The 25132-nt window shown below is 42.0% G+C and overlaps 1 protein-coding gene across 1 annotated transcript in view; it reads left to right on the top strand.

Annotated features, from left to right (window-relative positions):
• LOC142889654 (neural-cadherin-like) overlaps positions 1-25132 on the top strand; it is a 310909-nt gene that overhangs the window by 124036 nt on the left and 161741 nt on the right. Inside the window, exons 10-15 of the mRNA XM_076028445.1 lie at positions 221-391; positions 5124-5296; positions 7293-7460; positions 9495-9744; positions 18915-19042; positions 19709-19895. Coding sequence (XP_075884560.1) covers positions 221-391; positions 5124-5296; positions 7293-7460; positions 9495-9744; positions 18915-19042; positions 19709-19895 — 1077 coding nt within the window. The remainder of the gene's footprint in view (positions 1-220; positions 392-5123; positions 5297-7292; positions 7461-9494; positions 9745-18914; positions 19043-19708; positions 19896-25132) is intronic.

Here is a 25132-nt window from a genome sequence, read left to right as displayed (position 1 = left end):
CTTTTGTTTTCCACCCGACACTTTTGTACACAATGCGTAGGCCCTTTGAAATTCTTTCCTCTCCTTAGCTATTCAGCTCCTCATCTGCTCAGTCTTTTACATTTAGCTTAAGGACAAATTGAGGAAATTACTTCAGCAATTTTACTCTAAAATTAGCCAAGGAGCTATGAGGTGTAAATGAGCCATCTAATTATTAACCTAGTTATGTCTGTGCGTATAGGAGCCATTGTGACTGCTCGGAAGTTTGACCGCGAGCGCCAACGGGAGTACGCCGTGACTGTGACCGCCACCGACCAAGCAGCAGACCCGCTGATTGGCATTTGTCAGCTCAACATTCTCATACTGGACCAGAATGATAACAGTCCCAAGTTTGAGAACATTCGATATGAGTGTAAGTGCTGCTGTGTGTTATGTTTAACCTACTTGCTCTTTTATTTTTCAAGATTTTATTTTGAATATTCAAAGTTGACAATGCTTCCGGACGTCTATCTATTAAACAATTCCTTACCATAAAATAGTATTGAAATAAAATTTTAAAAAAGCAAAATTATTACATTGTTATTGCAAAATTATTATTCAGCTGGTTAGCGCTCACCCCTTTCTCAAATATAAATAAAGAATACATACATACTAGGCTTGCACATCTCTATGTGGTAAACAATTTCATATGCATCGAGATAAACAGGTTACGATTCGACTCAAAAAATATCCTTTCATTCGACCAATTCGACCAATTCGATACAAATCGATTTGTTACATACAATTTGATGCTATGATAAATATTTGTTGTAGATATTTTATAAAACAAACTTTCCTTCTTCTATGAAAGTGACAGTACAATGTTTTCTTTTTAAATATGACCAAATTCTTATCAAAAATGACCAAATTGTGTCTTTATGGCACTGGCAAAAACACACATCCAAAACAGAACAACAAAATAACATGTCAATGTAACATTGACCAAAAACAGGTAACAAAAGTGCAATATCTTAGTCTGAGCAATGAGCATAGGGCTTTAGAGGATTGTTGTTGAACTATATGTTCTTCTTGGAAGTAAGGGTGTGTAAGTGACATGCTGTGTGAGCCAAATGCAGTGATTTATTTTAGCATGACAATGAATAAACCTTTACATTTACATCCCGCTCTGTAAGGAAGGGCGTGTGCGTGATTCATTTGCTGCCTGGACACGGAGGGGTGAGGGTCTCCTCTCTGCTCCTTCCCTGACTGCCGCGCGAGGCAAGAGGCTGTGACCGCCAGTGACTATTTTGGAGCTGGGGAGGGGCTTGCAGCAGCACCCGCTGCTCACTGAAAACAGCAACTGCTGGGGAACGATACATGCTTTCATGTAAATCTCCAAAATACCATAAAAGTCTCCAATAAAACGTGGAAAAGTCGCTAGATTTGTCGCTGGCGAACTCATGTGTGGATTCCAGGCGATCCTGGAGCTTCCTGGCATACTCCCGACCCCGGGTTTCCAGGGAGGCATCTGGCGGCCTGCCCACCACCATTTCAACTGGGGTTCGGATCTCTCTACCCAGCATGAGAAGGGCTGGAGAGCAGGCGATGGAGTCCTGTGCAGCAGGACACGGGATTCGAAGTTCCTTTGCTGGTCAGTGTGATTGACCTCAGGTGTCCCAAACCTGTTGAACGTCCCTCCAGCAATGCATCCACTATGGTCCCCGCCTCATGGTCTGGCAGGCAGTACGCCTCAGGCCACACGTGAAGTAGTCTGCAGCCACCCCGACATGGACTACTTGACCGTCTGGAAAGGTGTGTGTCTCGCCACTTGTGTTAATGACACAGTCCAATGCCCTAAGAACGTCCAACCCCACAATACAGTCCTCCAGGTTTGCCACCCTCACTGGGCAGTGAACCACTTACTTCCCCAACCCCAGAGTCACCATCGCCACCGCCACCGTGGATGCTCAGTCTCCTGTGACTGTCTGGAGTTTCAGGGTGGTGGGGAAAACGTCTGTGTCCATCACTACGTCTGCTTTTATCAGAATCGCTGATGAGCCGTTTTGACCACCCGTCTCCCCAGGCAGGTTGCACTGCCCCCTTACGAATGGAGTTTACTCCGCCCTCATTCACAAAGGGTTGGGACACTGTCCCAGGGATCCGCATCATCCCGTCTATGCTGTCCCCGTCCCTTTTCCCTGTTTCATGGATAACTTGGGGCACTGCAGGATCAGATGGCCGGGTTGTGCACATCACAGGCAGGTCTTCGAGCCCAGCCTGAGGTTTCGATCACCAGCCTGGGGAGTGGCCGCTCGCACCAGCTGTGTGAGCTCCACTGCCAAGGCAGTTGCAGCTGCGTTCAACTCAGTCCCGTACGCAGCTCTCACCCTTGGGGATTAGTCTAGAACAGTCCCTTGGGACCAAACACACAACATCTCCCGCTCAGCACGAGGGACCTTAGATGAGCGAGCAATGTCTGGGTCCGCAGGTCAGCTGGCAGCAGAGCCTGGAGAAAAAAGGTCACGGAACAATTTGCTCTGGATGTTGGGAGGCATGTGGGCATAGGTGCAGTGAACTAGGCCTTCAATGTCATTGGCAGGCTATCTCAGCGGCTCACCTGGACGCCGCTGTCGACTGCACAGCTCAGAGAGGAGCAAGATAGCTGCTGTCCACGAACCAAACCATCTGTTTAGCGCTCCTACTAGTGCGTTATAGTCCCCCCTTTGTTCAGAGCTCAACGGCAGCAGGCTTGATAGAGTGTCACCAGAGAGGCACATAGCAAGCTGAAGTGCCTTCACCTCACTGGACCACCCTCCGGCCCGAGCTCGCAGCTCAAACTGTACAGGACACGGCACCTGCTCAGCCTTGTCGTTCTAACTTGGAGTTTTCACCGGGGGTGGAATGACGTCCGTGGCTACGGCCAGCAATGTCATCACGTGGGTGCCGTCGTCCTCCAAATAACCGGAGCAGCAGAATCCAGCGCCAGCCGCCATCTTTGCGGTCATGTCTTTTACTCGTGCTTTGTGCTCCGAGTGCCTCCACCGGGTTCGGGGGTTATCGAGGGTACCAGAAACCTTACAAGGTACCAGAGACCTTACGGCCACAGCTTCGAGCAGCTGCGTTGACAATAGAGGTGGAGAACATGGTCCATTCTGACTCAATGTCCCCAAACTCCCCCAGGATCTGGGAGAATCTCTCCCGGATGTGGGAGTTGAAGACCACACTGACAGAGGGCTCAGCCAGATGTTCCTAACAGACCCTCACAATGCGCTTGGGTCTGCCGAGTGTCTCTGGTCTCCTCCCCCACCAGCGGATCCAACTCACCAAGACACATGGACGGAGGATGACGCAACAACAAAGTCGATCATCGACCTCCGCCCCAGGGCACCCTGATGCCAAGTGCACCGGTGGACACCCCTGTGCTCAAACATGGTATTTGTCACGGACAAACTGTGACTAGCACAGAAGTCCAGCAACAGAACACCACTCGGGTTCAGATCAAGAAGGCTGTTCCTCCCAATCACGCCTTTCCAGGTCTCACTGTCGTTGCCCACATGTGCGTTGAGGTCCCCCAACAGAACAACGGAGTCCCCAGTCGGAGCACCATCCAGCACCCCTACCAGAGACTCCAAGAAGGCCAGGTACTCTGCACTGCTATTCGGGCCATATGCTGAAATCAAAGTGAGAGACCTGTGCCCAACCCGAAGGTGCAGGGACGTGACCCTCTCATTCACCGGGGTGAACTCCAACACATAGAGGCTGAGCTGTGGGGCAATAAGCAATCCCACTTCAGCCAGCCGCACAAGCTCAATCTCCTTCCCCCCCAGCGAGGTGACATCCATTCCATGCCCTCGACCTCGACTGCCGCCCGAACCACATTGCACCCGACCCCTATGGCTCCCTCTGCGGGTGGTGAGCCCACAGGAGGTTGGACCCACGTCACTCCTTCGGGCTGGGTCCGGGCCGGGCCCCGTGGGCAAAGGCACGGCCACCAGGCGCTCGCATACAAGCCCCAAACCCGGGCCTGGCTCTAAGGTGGGGGCCTGGCTGCGCCATTCCGGGCAACGTCACGGTCCTTCTTGTGTGGCTATATATAGGGGTTTTTGAACTGCTCTTAGTCTGTCCCATCATCCAGGACCTGTTGGCCTTGGGAGACCCTACCAGGGGCCTAAAGCCCCAGACAACATAGCTCCTGGGATCATTCAGGGACTCATACTCCCCCACCAGTTCAGGGGGTAGCCCTGAACTGCCACCTTATATGTATATATATATATATATATATATATATATATATGTATATATATATATATATATATATATATATATATATATATATATATATATATATATATACATATATATATATATACATATATATATATATATATATATATATATATATATATATATATATATATAGTATATATATATATACATATATATATATATACATATACATATATATATATATATATATATATGTATATATATACATATACATATATATATATATATATATGTATATGTATATATATATATATATATATATATATATATATATATGTATATATACATATATATATATATATATATATATATATATATATATGTATATGTATATATATATATATACATATATATGTATATATATATATATATATATATATATATATATATATATATATATATATATATATACATACACATTTAATCACATTCACATATACTCATAAATCTCCCATCAATATGTCATTGACAATGCAAGATAGTTAACAGTAAATACAAAGCCATATAAAAATTCAAAGAACAATCATAAAAAGGATCAAAAATTCCCTTTATCCCTTGTATCTGTTCAACAATATATTTTTGTACTTTTTTTTAACTGATTGATCTTTTGACTTTGCTTGATTTCGTCGCTTAAATTGTTGTGCAAAAGTAACTTTACTTTTTAGCCTTTTTGGGTGTGCATTTTTGTTTTGTACATCTTATCTTTTCTATGTTTTTTATTAAAGCAACTACAAGTTGTATTGTCTAAATAATTTGTTTGAAAACGACACCTCCAGCTACAAAATACTCTGTCAGAGAAAGTAAATTTCCACTGAGATTTATGGTTCAATGAGCGACAAAGCCGAAGAGAATTTCTGCTCTGTTTCTCCCCACCACAGATTTCCTTCGTGAGGACACGATGATTGGGACCAGCTTCTTACGAGTGGCAGCTCATGATGACGACTTTGGCACCAATGCAGCTATTACTTACTCCATGTCCAGTGAACAGCCGGAGTACCTCAAGGTCAATCCCCTGACTGGCTGGGTGTACGTCAACCAGCCCATTTCTCAGGTACATTGATTCAACAAAAATAAGCAGTGTGTGGATGGAGTTCCCTTTGAAGCATTTCAAACATTCACAGATCAAGCTCTGACCTTTTGCTGTTGGCAGACTTTGTGGTAGATGTTTGTCAGAGTATCTGTCACCAATAACAGCTCTCGTCACTTACAGTAGATGGTTTTAGGGTATTTGATGGATCCGTGTGTATTGGGATCATCCATCAAAATCCTGCCAAAAACACTGAAACCATATTCAGATTTTTTTTCTCCAAATAGAAAACTTCTTATTGTTTTCACCATGGTTTGTCTGGCAAAAATGATATAAAGAGAAAATAAAGATGAGATGTTCGTCAAAGACTTGTCAGATAGCAGAGGCAGATTTCCTAATTAATCTGAAACATCCGTGTGGGATAAATTCAAAGCAGAAACCAAAAAGGGCTCACACTGGTTCACTTCTTAATATTACAGTGTAAAAGCATCAGCAGTGCAGCTAATGCAGCTTGCAGCTAAAAAGACTGTTGGAAGATGGTGATTGATATTGCATATTTTGGATACAGAGGAGACATTGACCTATTTTAACTGAGTGGGAGATGTCAGCATGTTGACGCATAAATTTGGTGCGTGTTTGAAGCTGGACGGCGCTTTCAAAAAAGGTGACCAGACCTCCAACAGCACCCAGATACAAATGGAGCATGACTCCCGCAGATTGGAGGCTTGAAACGGCAAAAAAAATAAAATAACATATTTCCGTGAATCTCCTAATTGCTGACAGTGAAGAGGTAGAAATCCACCACGAGCAGCCGACTGGCAACCCAACGTTGTGATAATGTGTTCACTGAAGCCTTTTTCATTGGTTGGCACGGGGAAGGATAGCAGATATGCTGATATTTTTTCCTCGCTGTCCGGTCTCCAACCCTTTGCTTCAGCACCAGTCAGATAAAAAAAAAAAAAAAAAAAACAATCCTGGATGATGATCAAGCAGAAGAGGAAGCTGCCACTTAGTGTTTGTCGAGCAGCTCTGAGCCTCAGAAAAGCAACAACTCTACATCTTTTAGTGCCAGGAGGCCTGTATTCTGAAATTTGCATCATACCTGGCGCAGCACTAGCGGCTGCGCCTGAGATCCAACCTTTCTAAATTTCAAGGTAGCAAGTTTTGTTTTTTGTTTTTTTTTTTCCCTGCTAACGAGTAATCTGCATAAATTATAACGTACAAGCATGATGCTTACAACCCACACATTTATTTCTGCCTTTTGTCAATGCGGAGACTCTCCATGGCAGAGTTAATTTGATTGTTACTTCATCTCTGCAAAAAAAACAAACAAAGATAAAGGTTTTGGAAATAAATCTATGCATTTTAAAAACTAGATAAATATGGTGATTGATTTTATCCCAAGACAAATGAAAGGTTATTAATGTGGCAAGGGCAACGTCGCTCATCAGCTCAGTTCACTTGAGCTCAGTTCATTTAAGTGCAGCTTAGTTCAGTTCACTTCTCTTCCTCTGTCCAAATCCAGATTCAAAACCCACTGGTTCAAGATAGCATACTCGCTCTTTTATTTTATTTTTTATTTCATCTTTACTAATTATTTATTACTATTTTACTGTGTGAAGCTTTTACCTGTTGTTCTATTGCCTTTTGTTTTGTCTTTGTAGAGTGTCCTTTAGTGTGAAGAAAGATGCTTATAAATAAAATATATCATGATTAAGGTACCCCCAACTCAGCCAAGTTTTATTTTCCCAAAGCATATTTAAACAGATAATTTGTTCATTTCAGTGTTCTTTCAACGAAGCTAACACTCTGGCGAATCATGTGAAATACCTCTATGCCAAGATTAAGCCTCTAGCATTGTGATCCAGAAACTTGCACTGTGTGACAGCTTCAGAAGGAGGGTGACTGACATCACCACTGATACCTTGTAAATTGGCAGCTTCAAACCGTGAAGGTGATGTGTGCTCTCTCTGTCTCGCCCTCTCTCTGTCTCTCTTTTTCCGTCCCTGGTGCTGTGCAGAGGACTTTCATCACCCGGCAAATTGTGGCTACAGATGGGGGCAACAGGAGCAGCTCTGTGGAGCTCTCCGTCACCATCACCAATGTGAAGAACCAGCCTCCACAGTGGGAGAAGGACAGCTACAGCGTGGTCATTCCGGAAAACACTGTTCGGGACACGGCCATCGTGGTAGGATGCTTCAAATAAAATAAAAAAAGAAAATAAGGGACACACACATACATTTATGTGTATATACATTATACACACACACACACACGTGTATATATACATATATATACATATATATATATATATATATATATATATATATATATATATATATATATATACATATATATATATATATATATATATATATATATATATATATATATTTATATATATATATATATATATATATATATATATATAAGTATATATGTATATATATATACACATACATATACATATATATATATATATGTATATATATATATATATATATATATATATGTATACATATATATATATATGTACAGTACTACCCGAAAAATTACAATATCAAGTAAAAGTTGTTTTATTTTGGCAATTTAAAATAAAATATGAAACCAACAAATTTTATTGAGCCATTACACGCAAATTGGCATCTCAAGCAGTTCCTTGTTGTAACTTTGCTGTTGTAACTCAGCTTATTAAAACCACAAACCCACAAACTCAGAAAATTAGAATACTGTGAAAAGCTTCAGTTTTGTAGGTTCAAAGACTCAAATTCTAATCAGGCAAGTAATCCAAAACACCTGCATATTCGTTTATATAATATGTCAAATTCACCTTTTAAGTTGAATTGCAGAAATACAACAACCTTTTCAGGATATTCTAATTTTCTGGGTAGTACCTGTGTATCACTGGGGAAAAAATGATGACATTTTTTTTTTTTACTTACTGTCTATTAATATCATTTCTTTGAGTATCGACGGGCCAGATTAAAAAGCTTTAATGGTCCGCATATGGCCCTCAGGCCGTAGTTAGCACACGCCTGGTGTAGGACGTGGTCACAAAATTCACATTAAGATGATTATTGTTCAGGTCCATTCAAGTATGTGTTGCCGTTGTGTTGGATAATTATTTACATCATTCATGGAGGGGATGGAATATGTATTATATTATATATGTATAAATCACAACGTCTGCTTGTCATTGGAGTCGATGGCCTGGCACAAATGCAATTACTCTTAGCGGGCTGTAATTGTTCCGCCATGGAAATGTTCAAGTTGTTACATCGAGAAATCCGCAGGTAGAGTAATCAGGCATGTTTGCTGAGACAGTGTGTCTCATTACAGCAGCTCCTGCACTTTGCAGGTTGACTGGATACTGCCAGGTCACACCTCACATCCACCATGGCGCTTTTTGATTTTAATTGGGCTGTATATGGTGTATATTTGCTTTGAGCGGCCTCATTTTAATTACCTCAGGGGAGCTCACGGTGGAAAGTGTATTTCCATAGAAATTCAACATTTTCTTTTCAGCTGATTTACTGCACTAGCTATCTAATTGTTAATTATTATGAACAGTAAACCACCATTTGTTTTTTTCCCCCCTCTTAGCACCTCTTAGAATGTGCACTTCTGTCGATGCAGAACAGCAGCTGTCCTCATTTCCTCGAGACAACTGCTGGCACTTTCAAATCTGATAATTACTCACTCACAAGTTGTTGTTGTTTTTTTTGGGGGGGGTTTATTTATTTATTTTTTTTTGTCCCAGGATTCAGTAGATAACATTTTGTAGTGCAAATAATCGTAAGTGATACAATACATGGAAAGCTGTTTCTTTTGTTATTGTTGTTTATTTAAATAATACGCCCATTAATCCATTAATGGGGACTAATGGTAAACTCAGCCAAATGTTACTATGAAAAATAATAAACAAAATAATAAACAATGTAATACTGTAAACAGTAAAACAAACAAATCTGTTCAGGCTTTGTTTATGTATTTTTTTTATAATCTGTGGCACTCTCCCGTGTTTTATATTTTGTGTCAAGTTTTTATCGCGCAGCACTTTTTGCATTTTCATTTCCTATGAATTGAGTTTTTCCTTTGTCGTAAAGCACTTTGGGTATCTTTTTGGCTATTGTAAAGGGCTATAGAAACACATTTGAATTGAATTGAATAAATTTGAAATGAAAAATCATCCCTTTTCCCACTTCCTGTCTGCTTCAAACAGACCATCAAGGCCACGTCCCCCCTCGGCGACCCCAGAGTCACGTACAACCTGGAGGACGGCATGGTTCCAGAGACCAACATGCCCGTGCGCTTCTACCTGACCCCGAACCGTGAGGACGGTTCAGCCTCCATCCTGGTGGCAGAGCCACTGGACTATGAAACCACCAGGAACTTCATGTTGCGCGTCAGAGCTCAGAACGTTGCCGCCGTGCCGTTAGCGGCTTTTACGCTAGTGACCGTCAATGTCACAGGTAAGCCTTTATTACCTGTATTCTCTTCTATCTACAAGCCCTATTATAAAGAAAGAAAGAAAGAAAGAAAGAAAGAAATAGACAAAAATTAAATGAAAAGCTGAAAATCTGCAATCTCTTCAATTCAGGCTGATGATCTTTTTGTGTAGATTGTAACTTTGTGCCATATTGACCTGATCAAATCTTTGGTTGGAAAAGCTGTCATTGTCCCACAAGTCCCATCAGTCAATTTGTATTTTAAGTCCAAAGAGTTACCAAATCGCCTCACAGCAAAAAAAGGTTGTGGGTTTGATTCCCGGGGTCACATGTACACTACACGACATATGTAGTCAATCCCAGCTTGAATTTGAAATTTCTGTATTGCCCACATGAAATTTGGCGATAGTTGATCGGTGTTTACAGACATTCAGCGATGTTAAGCCTTTTCCCTGTAATGAGCACCTATGGAGAACAGTATCCATAAAATAAGATTTACTGTTTTGGCTTTTGGAGAGGTGAAAGTGGGCATGACGAGAGACGTCCACGTGAATTTTGGTGATGGTTGATCGCTGTTTTCGGTCATTAAGCTACGTCAAGCTTTTTACGTTAAGCGTTTTAGAACATCCCCTTTACTGTATGTATACTCAGCTGATAGAGCTAGATTCAACTGGATTTCTGGAACCCCCAAAAGCCTTTGAATCGCTGTCCTATTGTGGGTTCCTTTTCAATCAACTCGAGTTGATGCGCTTCTGTAGTATATTGCCACACTAGATAAAAACAGGGCTCAGTATCACGTTATAACGTGAACATTATCACGAAATAACGTGATAGTTTCACATTATAATATAAAAATGATAACGTAAAAACGTGATAGTTTATCGTTGTAATGTGATACTGAGCTCTGTTTTTTTTTTTTCCCGTGGTGGCAGCAATGCGCTTGCGTAGAGAGGCAAACCTCTGAGAAATCAGTAAATCTTCCGCATTATAAAATGTACTATAAGAGCTTCAATCAGTCATATGTTTTTCTTATTCATCACACCTCTGTGTATTCAGATCCACCAACATCCCAATTGCAGAGTCTGTAGAATGTCCTTGGTTATTCCATAGACAAAACTTGCGTTTAGTTGTGGACAATTCAGGATGATTCCTACCAATCCTCCAATCCGTTGGTTTTTTGTTAAGTCCCAACACTGGAGTCACTCGAGCGCTGAGGCCTTCGAAGGGACAAAGGAGGTCAAATTGAGAGCATTTGGCGAGACAGAAGGGTCAGTGGCTTCGTGGTGCATTCTAAGTCTGCCTTGCTTTCTAATTCTCCATTTGGATCCATTAATTAAAATCTTGGATCCCCCACTGCTTCCCAAATCCAAATCATTTGCAGAGCCAAACAGCTGGTGTCACTGTAATGAGTCTCCCAGTTCAGTGTTAATGGCTTAACCCCACTCCAGTGGTGCACCTTGGGAACTTTAACTACTCTGTCTTGTCGTAAAACTACCCTGCAGCCTCTTCAGTATTTTTTTTTATTATTTTTTAATCACTTTTTTAAGATAATTTTTTGTGTCTCATCAGTCTTTCCTCGTTTTTTGTTGTTTATACCATTTGCTGAAGATTAGGTTGCTATTCTTTTCTCTGATTATGGCGGCATTTACTGACCCTTGACTAGTGGCCCCTTCAAAGTAATAGCACCCTGTATTTAATCTCCTGGCAACAAGAGTACACACACATGCGCAAACGTGCGCGCACGCACACACATACACACGCCCACACACACACACACACACTTACACACAACCACACATGTGTACGCATACCCCCATTCTATCAAACTGGTCTTAATCCAGTGAGGAATAATTAATTCACAGGGGCGGTTGTCTCCATTGTAGCTTCTCCTCTGTCTCACCGAGCCTCTCCCTTATCTGTCTAATAAGAAAAGCTCTTTGACTCCTCCAGAGACACTGCAGATGAGGGAGGTCTGTAATGGATTCCAGGCTCCATTCTTAATTCATAGATGAGGACGTTCCAAACCCTCCAAAGAAGGAACAATCGGGAAGAAGATGTAAGACGGAAGCGAAGCAGCGTTGCATTGAAATTGAGGCTCAGGTCACTTCCTGGAGGTGTTTGCTTTGAAACATCTCCTGCTACTGTTAAACAGTAGTCCATGCTCTCTCTAACCCAGGTGTGGCCAAACTACGGCCCGGGGGCCATATGCGGCCCGTTAAAGCTTTTTAATCCGGCCTGCCGATACTTAAAGAAATTATATTAATAGTAAATCATAAACTAGCTGTATTTCATGCATTTTTTTTTCTTTTAGTGTTTTAAGAGTCATTTCAGTCATGGGGTTTTAAAGCAGTGCTTCTCAATTATTTTCTGTTATGCCCCCCTAGGAAGAAGAAAATATTTTGCGCCCCAACACTCTCCACTGTGACTAGGAATAGTATAATTGGTCAATAAAATTGTTACGAACATTGTTAAGTACATCTCTGCATAACACTGATTCCTTATTAGCATTAAAAAAAAAAAAAAAAGAAATATATATATAAACAAATAACTTTATTAACATTGTTCTTTCGTCTGTTACAGAAAAGATTTAAAGTGCTTCAATTTGCCTGAAAACAAAATGTCCTTATTTAAACTACAAACATCATTGACCAACTAATTGAACTATTTCAATATGAAAAAATAAACTAAATAAACACAATAAATCATAATAATAAATTCAAATTGATCTGCAACATTAACTCAGGAACACAATGTTGGTATCATATAACGCGCCACCTTATATGATACCAACAGTGCTCGCTGGTTTACTGAAGCAGCAATCATAAAGTGGGATGATTGTTGACAATATTCACCATGTTTTTGCTGAAGAAAACTCAAGCGGCTTATCAGCGTGATTGTGGTGTACTGTCTGTAAGTGGCGCCTTAATTTATTTGGCTTCATGCTGTCCGCTGCCGACATTTTTAGACAGAGTAAACACAGTCCGCGTTTACTCGGTAGGAGACGTCTTTCCTCGTCTCCTACTGTAGTCACAGTGAAGGCAAGCGCCACATACGCTTCGTCATATTCCCTGGTCTGAGCATTCGGGAGACTCTCATTTGTCTCATTATGTCTGTCTCTCCGCCTTTCTTTTCATTCCTGTTTATCCTGTTATATTTTTTCATGTTGTCTTGAGGGTTTGTTCACTGCACCTGATATCTCCTGCTCTATGCTGTGTGTGCGCATGCTTGGTGCATAAAAACCCTACACATGGAGCTAATAGATACTCCCTGTGTACACTCTGACAATAAGAGCGCCACTGCCATCTATTGTATTGGATGTCTAATTACACTTTATGCTAGTACAGCAAAAAACAACAACAAATAAATAAATAAATAAAACAAACAAAAAAAAACATGTTCCCCGAGGCCACACGCACCCATGCTGGCATCACACCGCGTGCACCCTACTATTTGAGAACGACACTGATTTTGTTGGAACTCTGCTTTTGTTCATTTTCCAAGGACATTAAAACACATATTTTCCATCTGGTCCTGCTAAAGCCCCCTCTGTCAAATTTTAGACCCCTCTTGTGTCCCACCAGTCAAAAAGTTTGCCCATCCCTGGTAAAAACCCATCTTAGGCACTTACTTTTCTTTCTTTCTATTGTTTTTAAATTCTTCTAACTATCTCCCATCATTTATTATTATTATTATTATTATTATTATTATTATTATTATTATTATTATTATTATTATTGTTCATTCATTCATTCATTCATCTTCGATACCCGCTTATTCCTCTTCAGGGTTATTATCATTATTATTATTATTGTTGTTATTACCATTTACTTAACTGAAGAGCGAATCTGCACATTGCGAACATTGCCTACATAAAACAAGTTTGCTGTGCGGCCAGTTAGCTTGTTGTTTATCAGGCACCAAATCTCAAGCCAGCAGCTCACAATACAACTTCACAAGGTGATTTATTTTATCTACTGCTGGCAAGATTGCAACGTAAACAAAAGATGTGCAGGTGCAATTATTACAAAGAGAAACTACCTGTGGGCAAAGACGCGATGTCGAGCTCTGCCGGATGATTCCCGGGTGTGCTTTTTCATGAAATTAATTCTTTATAAATTGAGTTTACTTATAGTGGAAATGCATAATTGTTCTCAAGATAGCATTTAAAGAGAAACATTTAATTGTTGGTGCCTTGCTTAAGAGGATTAGCATGAGCTTCTGTACGCCCCAATGAAACAAAAAAAAATTAAAGCAGCTGCCAAAATAATAATGACAAAATAAACATATTACAAAACACATTAATCACGATTAGTTAAATACAATCCATAACACATTATTATTATTATTATTATTATTATTATTATTATTATTATTATTATTATTAACAATAATAATAATATTATTATTAATATTATTGTTGTTATCGTCGTATTTCAAACATAAGGCTGGACAACAACAATAAAAGAACCGTGACGTCGCCCGATATGGTGCAACCGGGGCCCCACCCTAGAGCCAGGCCCGGGGTTGGGGCTCGCATGCGAGCGCCTGGTGGCCGGGCCTTTGCCCACGTGGCCCGGCCGGGCCCTGCCCGAACGAGCGACGTGGGTCCTACCTCCTGTGGGCTCACCGCCCGCAGAGGAAACCGTAGGGGTTGGGTGCAGTGTAGTTCGGGCGGCAGTCGAGGCGGAGGGCGTCTACAACCCGGGCCTCTGGCTGTAGGGACATGGAATGTCACCTCACGGTGGGGGAGCTCGAGTTTGTGCAGGAGGTTGAGAGGTACCGGCTAGATATAGTTGGGTTCACCTCCACGCACAGCATGGGCTCTGGAACCCAGCTCCTCGAGAGGGGCTGGACTCTCCATCTTTCTGCCGTTGCCCGCGGTGAGCGGCGGCACCACAGCTGGATGGAAGGGTGCTGGATGGTGCTCCAACTGGGGACGCCGTTGTTTTGCTGGGGGACTTCAACGCGCAGCGACAGTGTGACCTGGAGAGGCGTGATTGGGAGGAACAGCCTTCTTGATCTGAACCCGAGCGGTGTTCTGTTGCTGGACTTCTGTGCTAGTCACAGTTTGTCCGTGACAAATACCATGTTTGAGCACAGGGGTGTCCACCGGTGCACTTGGCATCAGGATGCCCTGGGGCAGAGGTCGATGATCGACTTTGTCGTCGTGTTGTCTGACCTCCGTACCTCTGTCTTGGAAACTCGGGTGAAGAGAGGGGCTGAGCTGTCAACTGATCACTACCTGGTGGTGAGCAGGATCCGCTGGCGGGGGAGGAGACCGGAAAGACCCGGCAGGCCCAAACATATTGTGAGGGTCTGTTGGGAACGTCTGGTTGAGCCCTCTGCCAGTGCGGTCTTCAACTCCCACCTCGGGGAGAGCTTCTCCCAGATCCCGGGGGAGGTTGGAGAAATTGAGTCCGAATGGACCATGTTCTCCGCCTCTCTGCTCGCAGTTGTGGTCGTAAGGTCTCCGTTGCCTGTTGTGGCGGTAACCCCCGAACGCGGTTGGTGGACACCGGAAGTAAGGGACGGCGTCAAGCTGAAGAAGGAGTCCTATCGAGCCATGTTGGCTCGTGGGTACCCGGAAGCAGTTGACAGGTACTGGCAGGCCAAGTCTGCTGGAGCTCGGGCGGTAGTTCTGGCGAACTGTTCGGCGCCTCAGGACGGGGAAGCAGTTCGCCACCGACACTGTTTATGGTGCAGGAGTACTTTGAGGATCTCCTCAATCCTGCCGTCACGTCTTCCGCGGAGGAAGCAGAGGCGAGGGCCCCGGGGGAGGACTTGTCCATTACCCAAGTTACCGAGGCGGTCAGGACACTCCTTGGTGGCAAGGCCCTGGGGGTGGATGAGATCCGCCCCGAGTACCTCAAGTCTCTGGATGTGCAGGGACTGTCATGGCTGACACGTCTCTGTAACATCGCGTGGCAGTCGGGGACAGTGCCTCTGGACTGGCCTTGAAATGCTGAACAACAGCATTTCACACATGCAATTCAAAACGCAATTAATCGCAGTTAAAGGGGACCCATGATGCTTTTCCACTTTTCTGAGCTTTAAAAACTGTTACAATGTTGAACCCTATCGTCAAATGATCTCCATATCGTTAAATAATGACGTTCATGCGTTTGGACGTGAGCCCTGCAAATTGTTGGGCATGGTTCTAAACGATCTGTTCACGGAGATTTTTTTCAACACTGGGCACGGAGTGTCGCCACAGTGTGCCGGAGCTCCTTTCATGGCCAAGTTCCGGCACCCTCTCGGACTGGTTCCGCTCTGCCCCGGAAGTGATTCCGGTGTGTTTTTCGGTGTCAGGGAAATTAAAGAATATAAAATAAAAAATACAGAGCGACTACCGAAGCACCAAGGACCACAACCGTCGGAGTGGAATGAACAGAGAAAATATTGGAGGTTTGTTCAGCCTAATATGCGGATGCGATGGAACACTGGTCTGCAGCCAGACCCCTCTCGTCCGGTCGGCAACGGGAGTGAGACGGGCTCGACTCGGCCGGTGAACGACGAGAAAATAGTCAGCCACGGCAATATTTGAAAACATGTATTTGTGAGTGTATTGTGACCTCAAGCAACATTTGTTTTAAGACTACTTGCAACGTACAACCGCTGAATCGTGTTGATGAACTGTTAGCCACCACCGCTAACTCCGTGCTCTGCTTGTTATGTGTGTTGTGTTCGCTGGCAGCGAAACTGAAGAGGCAGCGATTTTGACTGGCAAGTTTCACTCCTTATAGCGATGTTCACGCTGCCAGCATGGTAACATGGGTTGTATAGAGCTCTTCCTGCTTTGTGCTTGGTGTGGACGTAAGTTGTGCAGATATTCTTGTCTGATAATAAACGACTCTATGACTGAAGTGATCATTTCAGCGTACATATTTTCTCTGCTAGGACAGTGTTTTGATACAAGTCAACAGTATGAAACAAAATCATTTTAAGCCCTATTAAAATGTCTCGCAAAAATACAAAACAAAAACACGGTCAGTACACAAAGTAAAATATATTTCCGGGGACACGGAAGGCACAAAAAACGTCCAGGGACCTTCGGTCCGCCTTGCGGCCGTAACTCAGCCCGCGCTGGGTCTGTACGAAGCTGGATTAGCCGGTAAACAGCTGTTAAAGGATTAAACCTTCACGACGGTAAGTGTTTAAATTGTGCCTGTTTCATAAAGTTTGCCGTTTCCTCTTCACTCCCGCACCGGCAAACTGAGGAAGTGAGGCTCAGCAGCGACGAAGAGTGTGACCCCGGGCGGGGGCGTACACTGGCAAGGCTGGGGTGGAGTGAAGTGAAACAGAGCGTTTTCGCGGGACGCAGTAAATACGAGGAAACGAGCCGCGAGATGCGCAAATCTAAAAAGCTTTCAGCGCGGAAAATCGTGCGTTGCTGCTCTGGAGGGGCCAGATACCAAATACAAAAGCCCGAAAATGAGTATAATAGGTCCCCTTTAACTATGAAGATTCTGCGATTAATCGCTATGAAAAAAATATTGTTGGACAGCTCTAACACACACATACATAAGTATAATACATATATATATATATATATACATATATATATATATATATATATATATATATATATATATATATACATATATACATATATATACATATATATATATATACATATATATATACATATATATATATATATATATATATATATATATATATATATATATATATATACTGAAAATGAAATCGCACAGAGCGCCTTTAAATTTAACTGCTGCGATGATGTTAAATTTTGCAATCTTATTTATGATATTTTTGTATTAAATATCAGTCGTATAATTTTTTTTTTTTAACTAAGTGATTCAACTTGACTTTTACTATCCTTTGTTTCATGCATAGAGAATTAAAATGTGCGCCTCTTGGCCTTTTGAATGCAGAACTTGGAAGAAAGTCTTTCAATCAATGTCAAAAAGGAGAGTTATAGAGTGTAGTTTAAAAAAATCAGATGTATTGAGGACGCAATGCCATCAATGACATTAAATGTTGCAGAATGAATCTCAAACTTAATTGCAACAAGCAGTGAAAACTATTGAAATACAGCTTGGAGTGGAGAACAGAAGTCATCTTCCAGTTTTGGGCTATTTTGGTCCATCCTAATAGAAATGATTTGGAGAACAAATTATGTGTGGAGAAAAAAATATTTTGAATTTGTCAACTTTAATCTAATAGTAGAAATGTGTGTATGGAGCCATGAACCATGAAATGGTGAACCAGTCGCCAAAGGAAACAGGACTGACTTTTTGTAGAATAGCTGTGAGGCTTTTAGGGGATTTGAAAAGTGAATAAGAGTCACAGATGGCTAAATAACCATAATAAAGCTAGAGGTGTCCTAGGTATGAGAAGGAATAGAAGAAACAAAAACTTCTGAAATACAGGTTAAAAATTAGATAAATGTCATATATTTTTTTATCTTTAGGATGCAACTATGACTTACACGGATGAGAAGGGGAAAAAATGCTCTGATCGAAGACTTAGGGTGAATAATGTTTACCGGTTGGCTCACAGAAATTGTATATACATATTTTTTAAAGATCATAAATGATGTTGCACTCAGATAGCTATCATTGGAAGGAGCAAACTGAACTGCAATAAAGCTTCAGTGACAGCTCGGTAACACGAAACGTTGTGTTGAAAGGATCTCAGACTTTCTGTGCAGAAAGTAGCTCTTTCAAAACTGAATTTTCAAAAAGCAAAAACCAAATGTTACCATTGTGTTTAGTTGTGGACAAATCCAGCCAGCCATGCTATGTGTTGGCACAAGTAATGTAACTGTAGTTTCCACTGTGAAGGTTCTCAGTCATCCAGGTCATCTTAAAGTAAAAGGTTCAGAGGAGGCAACTGGACATATTTTTGCAATCTTGAAGATGTTTTTCCTCTCATCCGAAAGGCTTCTTCACTTCTGAGAAAAGATTATAAAAATCCACACCTATTGTTGAAAAATCAACACCTTGCAAATACAAGGTACCATCAGCCTTTAGCCCCACCTACAGCTCCTGGTGGTTGAATACCTGGGACTCTCCAACCGTTTCTCAGAACTAAAGAATCCTTTTGGATGAGATGAGAAACGTCTTCAAGATCGCAAGAACAAGCCCAGTTGCCCCAACTGAACCTTATACTTCGCAACGAAATTTAGTATCCCAAGCACAATCTCTTCTTATCTGTTCCGCCTGCAGATGTGAATGACAACGTTCCATTTTTCACCTCCTCCATCTACGAGGCGTCGGTCACCGAAGGGGCCGAGTCAGGAGCTTTGGTTCTCCAAGTTTCAGCCACCGACCTGGACTTGGGCCTCAACGGCAAGGTGAACCCCCACAGATCAACTCAAAGTGTGGAAGAGCATTGTGAACATTCAGGTTCTCTGAAGACCTTGAGGCCTTTTCAGGGTCATCTCTCAAGCAGTCATCTCACAACCTTGCCAGATTTTGTCATATCATCAAACACTGCATGAACACAGCCATAGTCACATTTTTCAAATGCAAATTTGAGCAAAGCTTCCTAACTGCTATTAAACAATTCCTTAACATAAAATAATATAGAAAGAAAATTTAAGCAATCAAAATTATTAAAACAGAAAAGAAAATGATGGACTTATTGGAAAAGGAGTGACAAGAAGCGAGTTCACTTGTTAGCTCTCAACCCTTTCTTTAAATGTAAATAAAGGATACATAAATGGATAGATAGATGGATGGATGGATATATTTCCATACCCTAATTCATACATAGGGTATGTACAGTATGTATATGCATACATACATACATACATACATACATGAACCTACATAAACATATGCGCCAGACCATCTACATTCACATCCTGTTTCTCTTCAGTGTGTGCTCCATTTTTTCACCTCTACCTGTTTTTTATTCACCCAAAATGTCTCCGCCCTCACTGCGTAAACTGATTCTAATCAAGTACGTTTCAGCACCCAACTCTAATTACTTCCCCCATGAAATCTCCACTTCACAGATCTCCTACTCTCTACTAGAAGATCGCAGCGGGGACCACAAGTACTTCCGCATCGACCCAGAGTTGGGATTCATTTACACCCAGTCAGTGTTCGACCGTGAGGCCAAGAGCTCCTACCTGCTGGAGGTCCAGTCGGTGGACGGCTGGGAGTCGGCGCGGCCCGGCAGACATGGACAGCCAAACTCTGGTAAGCACAGCCTAGGCCTGGTGTTTCATAGCAGCAGGGCTCTCACCTTGCTGCTTTTCCACTTGTATCTCCACCTGAGTTATATGATTGCCACATCAGCAAGCTGCTTTCTTGTTGTAATAATAACAATCATAATAATACATTTTATTCATAAGCACCTTTCTGAACACTCAAAGACCCTTTACAGGTTAAAACACATAAAATATAAAAGCTTCACACAGTAAAAGAAGAAGTAATAAACAGTAAAATGAAATGAAATGAAAGCCGGGAGAACGGTCTGATGTCCGTTGTGTTTGAGCAAATTGTGTGCTGGAGTAAAGTAGGGTGTAAACGTGTCAGCAGAATGGTTGCAGTGATTCAGTGTAGATCCTCTCGTACACGTTCTCAGACACTGGGTGTCTGTCGACTTTCTTATTGGGTCGTGAGTTTTGATTCTGGAAGTTTGTGGATGGGCTTCAGATGTTTTACGCCATGGAATGTTTTACACAATAGTGACAATCTGCATGGAGGTTGATGATTGTACGACACCGAACTAAGACTGCTGACAGGTTTATGTGTGTGTATGTATGTATGTATGTATGTATGTATGTATGTATGTGTATATATATATATATATATATATATATATATATATATATATATATATATATATATATATATATATACATATATATATATATATATATATATATATATATATATACGTATATATATATATATATATATATATATATATATATATATATATATATATATATATATATATATATATACATATATATATATAAACATCTTAAATGGTCCTTTTCACACAAGGGCAGTTCTTCTATTTTGTACTTTGTTTGTCAAGTTATGAGTCTCCCCCTCCACTGCTGCACAGCAGTTAGTGCACAGTCCAGCAAATGCTGCAGGAAAGAAATGCAATAAACTCAAACTTTAGTGTCATGTATGGAGTTACACAACACATTCAACTGCAAATGCTGAATCAGTCTGCGCTCAATTTTATGCACCTGTTCGATTTAATGAGGCGGCTGAACTCATTGATTCAACCAGCTGTCAGTGCAGTTTGAGTTGCAGAAATATAAAAAGTGGCTTGATTGCATTGTCCACTTATTAAATGCGATTGGACATATTTTTTTGTGTGTGTCTGTGTGTGTGCGTATGTTTTGGGGGGCGGAGGAGGCACATCTAGTCAAACTAAATTTGAATGTGCATTTGCGTGCATGTGTGTTTATGAGTAACAGACAAGAAGGTCATAGCCTCCAAACTGCCAGTCCAACATTATTGTCCGATTTTGGAAACTCACAGTCGTCAGCTCAGCTAAAGATTATCTGCTCGGTTTGTGTTGCACAGATCCGGCAGAGAGAAAGAGAGAGAGAAAGAGAGAGAGAGAGGGAGAGAGAGAAAGAGTCTGTCTTTGTGTAGAAATTGATTTCAATTGTTTATTTTAGTAATTCTTTACCTTCTTTATTCGATCTATGCGAAGACCGATTGAACCGATGATTGTTTTGTTTCTTCACTATTATTATTCTCGTTTTTACGCAGCTTCGAACTCCATTTCGACACCCTTACAATAGTCCAAAAGTCACCAAATTTTGCACCCAGGTCAGAACTACTGAAATATTTTTTATGTTAAAGAACTGCATCAATCTGCTCAGTAGCGTCCCCTACATAGACCAAAACACAAAAATGGCCATAGCGCTCTCTGGGAAGGTCCTAGACCCACGTGTTCCCTGAATAGAGACTTACATTTCACACGCTCTGACCTTTGATCCCCCCCGACAAACCGGAAGTGAGATATTTTCACTTGTTTGAAAAAATCTTAAAACACAAGGCTCAGAAATAGGGATGGGCGACATGGACTAAAGATTTTATCACAATTATTATTGGCATCTATTGAGATAACGATAAAAGTGACAATAAAAAATACAAAACAATTCAACTCCATTTTTTGTGATTTTTTTTTTAAAACCGCTCATTTTTGCCCACAAGGGTGTCGGGGGGAACCAGCAGGCGTTAGGTAGCGTAGGCCAGTGGCAGACGTCGTCGGCAGGCGGCTGCCACATAGGCTCAGTCCTGCAAATGCTGCTGAGAAATTTCATTTCATTTGGGATAAATAAAGTATCTATCTATCTATCTATCTATCTATCTATCTATCTATCTATCTATCTGTCTGTCTGTCTGTCTGTCTGTCTGTCTGTCTATCTAAAAAGGCTACTAGTTACCAGCGTAAAATGTTTAGTTACCAGCAGGAAACAGTGTGGAGACAAAGTCCACACAAAGTGCTCCTTGGATTTCACAAGGCTCAAGTCTTTCTTGGAAGTGGCAGTTAAACCGAGGGCCTCTCACGCACCCTCTTCTCCTCCATCTACACATTTTCTTGCTTGTTTGCTCCCAGAGGAATGGTGCACGCGCTCCAACAGAGGGAACGACGGATGTACAAAGCAATGAACAGATGTTGAGACAGATGGATGAATGGAAGAGGAGGTGAGAAAGGAACAGCGAGACAGGCTCTTGGTTTTTATTTTTAATAGGTTGAATCATAGATTATTAATTGGCCCTCTTTCTAGGTTTATCTCCCCCCCGAACATTTGTGGCAATGTAAACAGCCGTTAAATATTAAGTAGAGCCGAGACCGGGGGGGACAGCATCAGAGCTGTGGGTGCTTTTTTTGAAATGTCCCATGAATATTGAATGAGGTGTCATGAAGAGGGATTGGTGTCGGGGAAATGAACAGACACTTAATGTGGATGTCATCGCAGCCCCTCAGTTGTGGCTCCAGTTCAGGTCCGTCACACCTGTAATGAAATGTATCTTCCCCCTGCTGGTGAAACCGCAGTCACTCGCTCTCACTGAAACAGCCCCCAACACAAATAGCTACAAGACAATACACAAATTAAAATCAGATTAGCACAAACTTGGCAAAACGTTGGCGGACTGGCATGCGGCTGCTCTCATTAAAACCGAGGCAGAATACCAAATCATCCTCTGAGTCGGTGATGAAATGAAGGAAACAATTTTTCGTCCAAAAGCTCAGAAAAGATCCAGGCAGGCTGGCAGCGAAACGCCGACGGGGGGATTTGCCGTCAAAAAGCCCCGATGTTATACTCCAAAGTCCGACCGACAGAACATGTTTGTCTGTCAACCGGATATTAACTAAGAAGAAAAATGGCACAGTGTGTTCATTGTGATTTATGTTACGCTTCAGTTACTTTAAAACTATTGTTGTGTAGTCATAAAGTCCCACTTAGAGTCGCTCTAAACTCCCCCCCCGTGCTGCTCATGTTGCTGAATAATAGGGATGCTCCAGTAATGATACCAGAATGGGGTATCGGCAGGTTTCGGTGTCAATGCCAGAATTGGGTATCGGTACTGATACTAGGGTTGATTATTCTCCAATACCACGACACCCATACCGGTTGCATATGGATGTATATGACAATTTTTTTAAATGCATGTTTTTAGTGCAGTGAAACTTGTTCTAGAAACACATGCTGAAGAATGTTGTTCAAATTCAAAAGTCTAAAATCTGTGGAAAAACACAAGGGAATGAGAGTAGTGGCGCACAGAAGCACGAGGCACTGGACCGGTCTGTCCCTTTTATTTAAATTACCTCGTTCTTCCACCTGTGCTATAGTAGCAAATGAATGATGGCCACGTCGCCAGTGCCTCCCTGAGTAAAGCTGTGAAGCAGCAGTACGTGGACTTCCCGTAGGGAGACAAAGTCCAGTCCATGTACATTTGTATTGACAGAGCTGGAGAAGGTCTCCGTTGCAAAAACCAACGTTGGATTCTGAACCGAAAAGCATTGAAGATTTGCCTGAGTGAAACTTTGATGGCTCCAGCACCTATCAGGCTGAGGGTTCCAACAGTTACATTTACCTGACTGGATTGGATTGGAGCTGATAAGGTCTGATATGGTCTATGTGAAGGCTCACTATACTGTAGTCTTTATGCGGGAGTACAGATTTGTGGCTCCAATCCAGAAATGATGCAAACTCAGTGGGAGTTCCAAGTTGGACTTTGTCAAGGGACAAAAATGGGTGATCACCTGTGGGTGACATTATTCTGTAGTGTGTCTAAAGGTGACCTGCTTAAAGGTGACCTATTATACTAATTTTTGGGCTTTTGTATTTGATGTCTGGCCCCTCCAGAGCAGCAACCCACGATTTTCCGTGTTGAAAGCTTTTTAGATTTCCGTATCTCACGGCTCGTTTCCTCGTATTTTCTGCATCCCGCGGAAACGCTCTGTTTCACTTCACTCCACCCCAGCCTTGCCGATGTACCCGGCCCACTCCGCTGTGATTGGTCACACTCTTCGTCGCTGCTGAGCCTCACTTCTTCAGTTTGCCGGTGCGGGAGTGAAGAATAAACGGCAAACTTTATGAAACAGGCACAATTTAAACACTTACTGTCGTGAAGGCTTCACTCTTTAGCAGCTGTTTACCGGCTAATCCAGCTTCGTACGGACCCAGCGCGGTTCCATCGCATCCGCATTAGGCTGAACAAACCTCCAACATTTTCTCTGTTCGTTCCACTCCGACGGTTGTGGTCCTTGGTGCTTCGGTAGTCGCTCTGTATTTTTTATTTTATATTTTTTAATTTCCCTGACACCGAAAAAAAAAAAATTCTTGGAGCAACGCATTGCGACATCACTTCCGGGGCGGAACCAGTCCGAGAGTCTGTCTGAGCTTGGCCATGAAAGGAGCCCCGGAACGCAATTACGTTATTTGATGATTTTCGATGGTTTGACGATAGGGTTCAACATTGTAACAGTTTTTAAAGCTCAGAAAAGTGGAAAAGCATCATTGGTGCCCTTTAAGTATTTGATATCGGTGAGTACTGAAATGCAAGTACTCATACTCTACTAAAAATGGCATCGGTGCATCGCTAGTTAATGATGTATTAAAGCATCAAGTATTGTTGGATAACTCAACATTAAAGATGAATTGCTCTCAGTGAAGTTCACATTTGGTTGTAAAATAGGGCACATTGGAAGCGTCCCAGCTGGATTGTACAAGTTCAAGACATTTGGAGGTAAATGAGAATGCAATCAAGAAATATATTATTATATTCTTGACAGCCTTTCTACTGATTCTTAACCGCAGCGACTAAATGCCACTGTCTGAATTTGCCCGCATAAAGAACAGGCGCATCCATTTTGTTCCAGTGTTACACATGACACAACACAGCAGGGTGTAATCAGCGAGGAAAACTCTCATCCCCGCTGGAAGCAA

The sequence above is a fragment of the Nelusetta ayraudi genome, unplaced genomic scaffold (assembly GCF_046127955.1).
Source record: "Nelusetta ayraudi isolate G7.1 ecotype Tasmania unplaced genomic scaffold, CSIRO-AGI_Nayr_v1 ptg000023l, whole genome shotgun sequence".
In the NCBI taxonomy this organism is placed as follows: Eukaryota; Metazoa; Chordata; class Actinopteri; order Tetraodontiformes; family Monacanthidae; genus Nelusetta; species Nelusetta ayraudi.
This window is presented reverse-complemented; position numbering and strand designations above follow the sequence as displayed.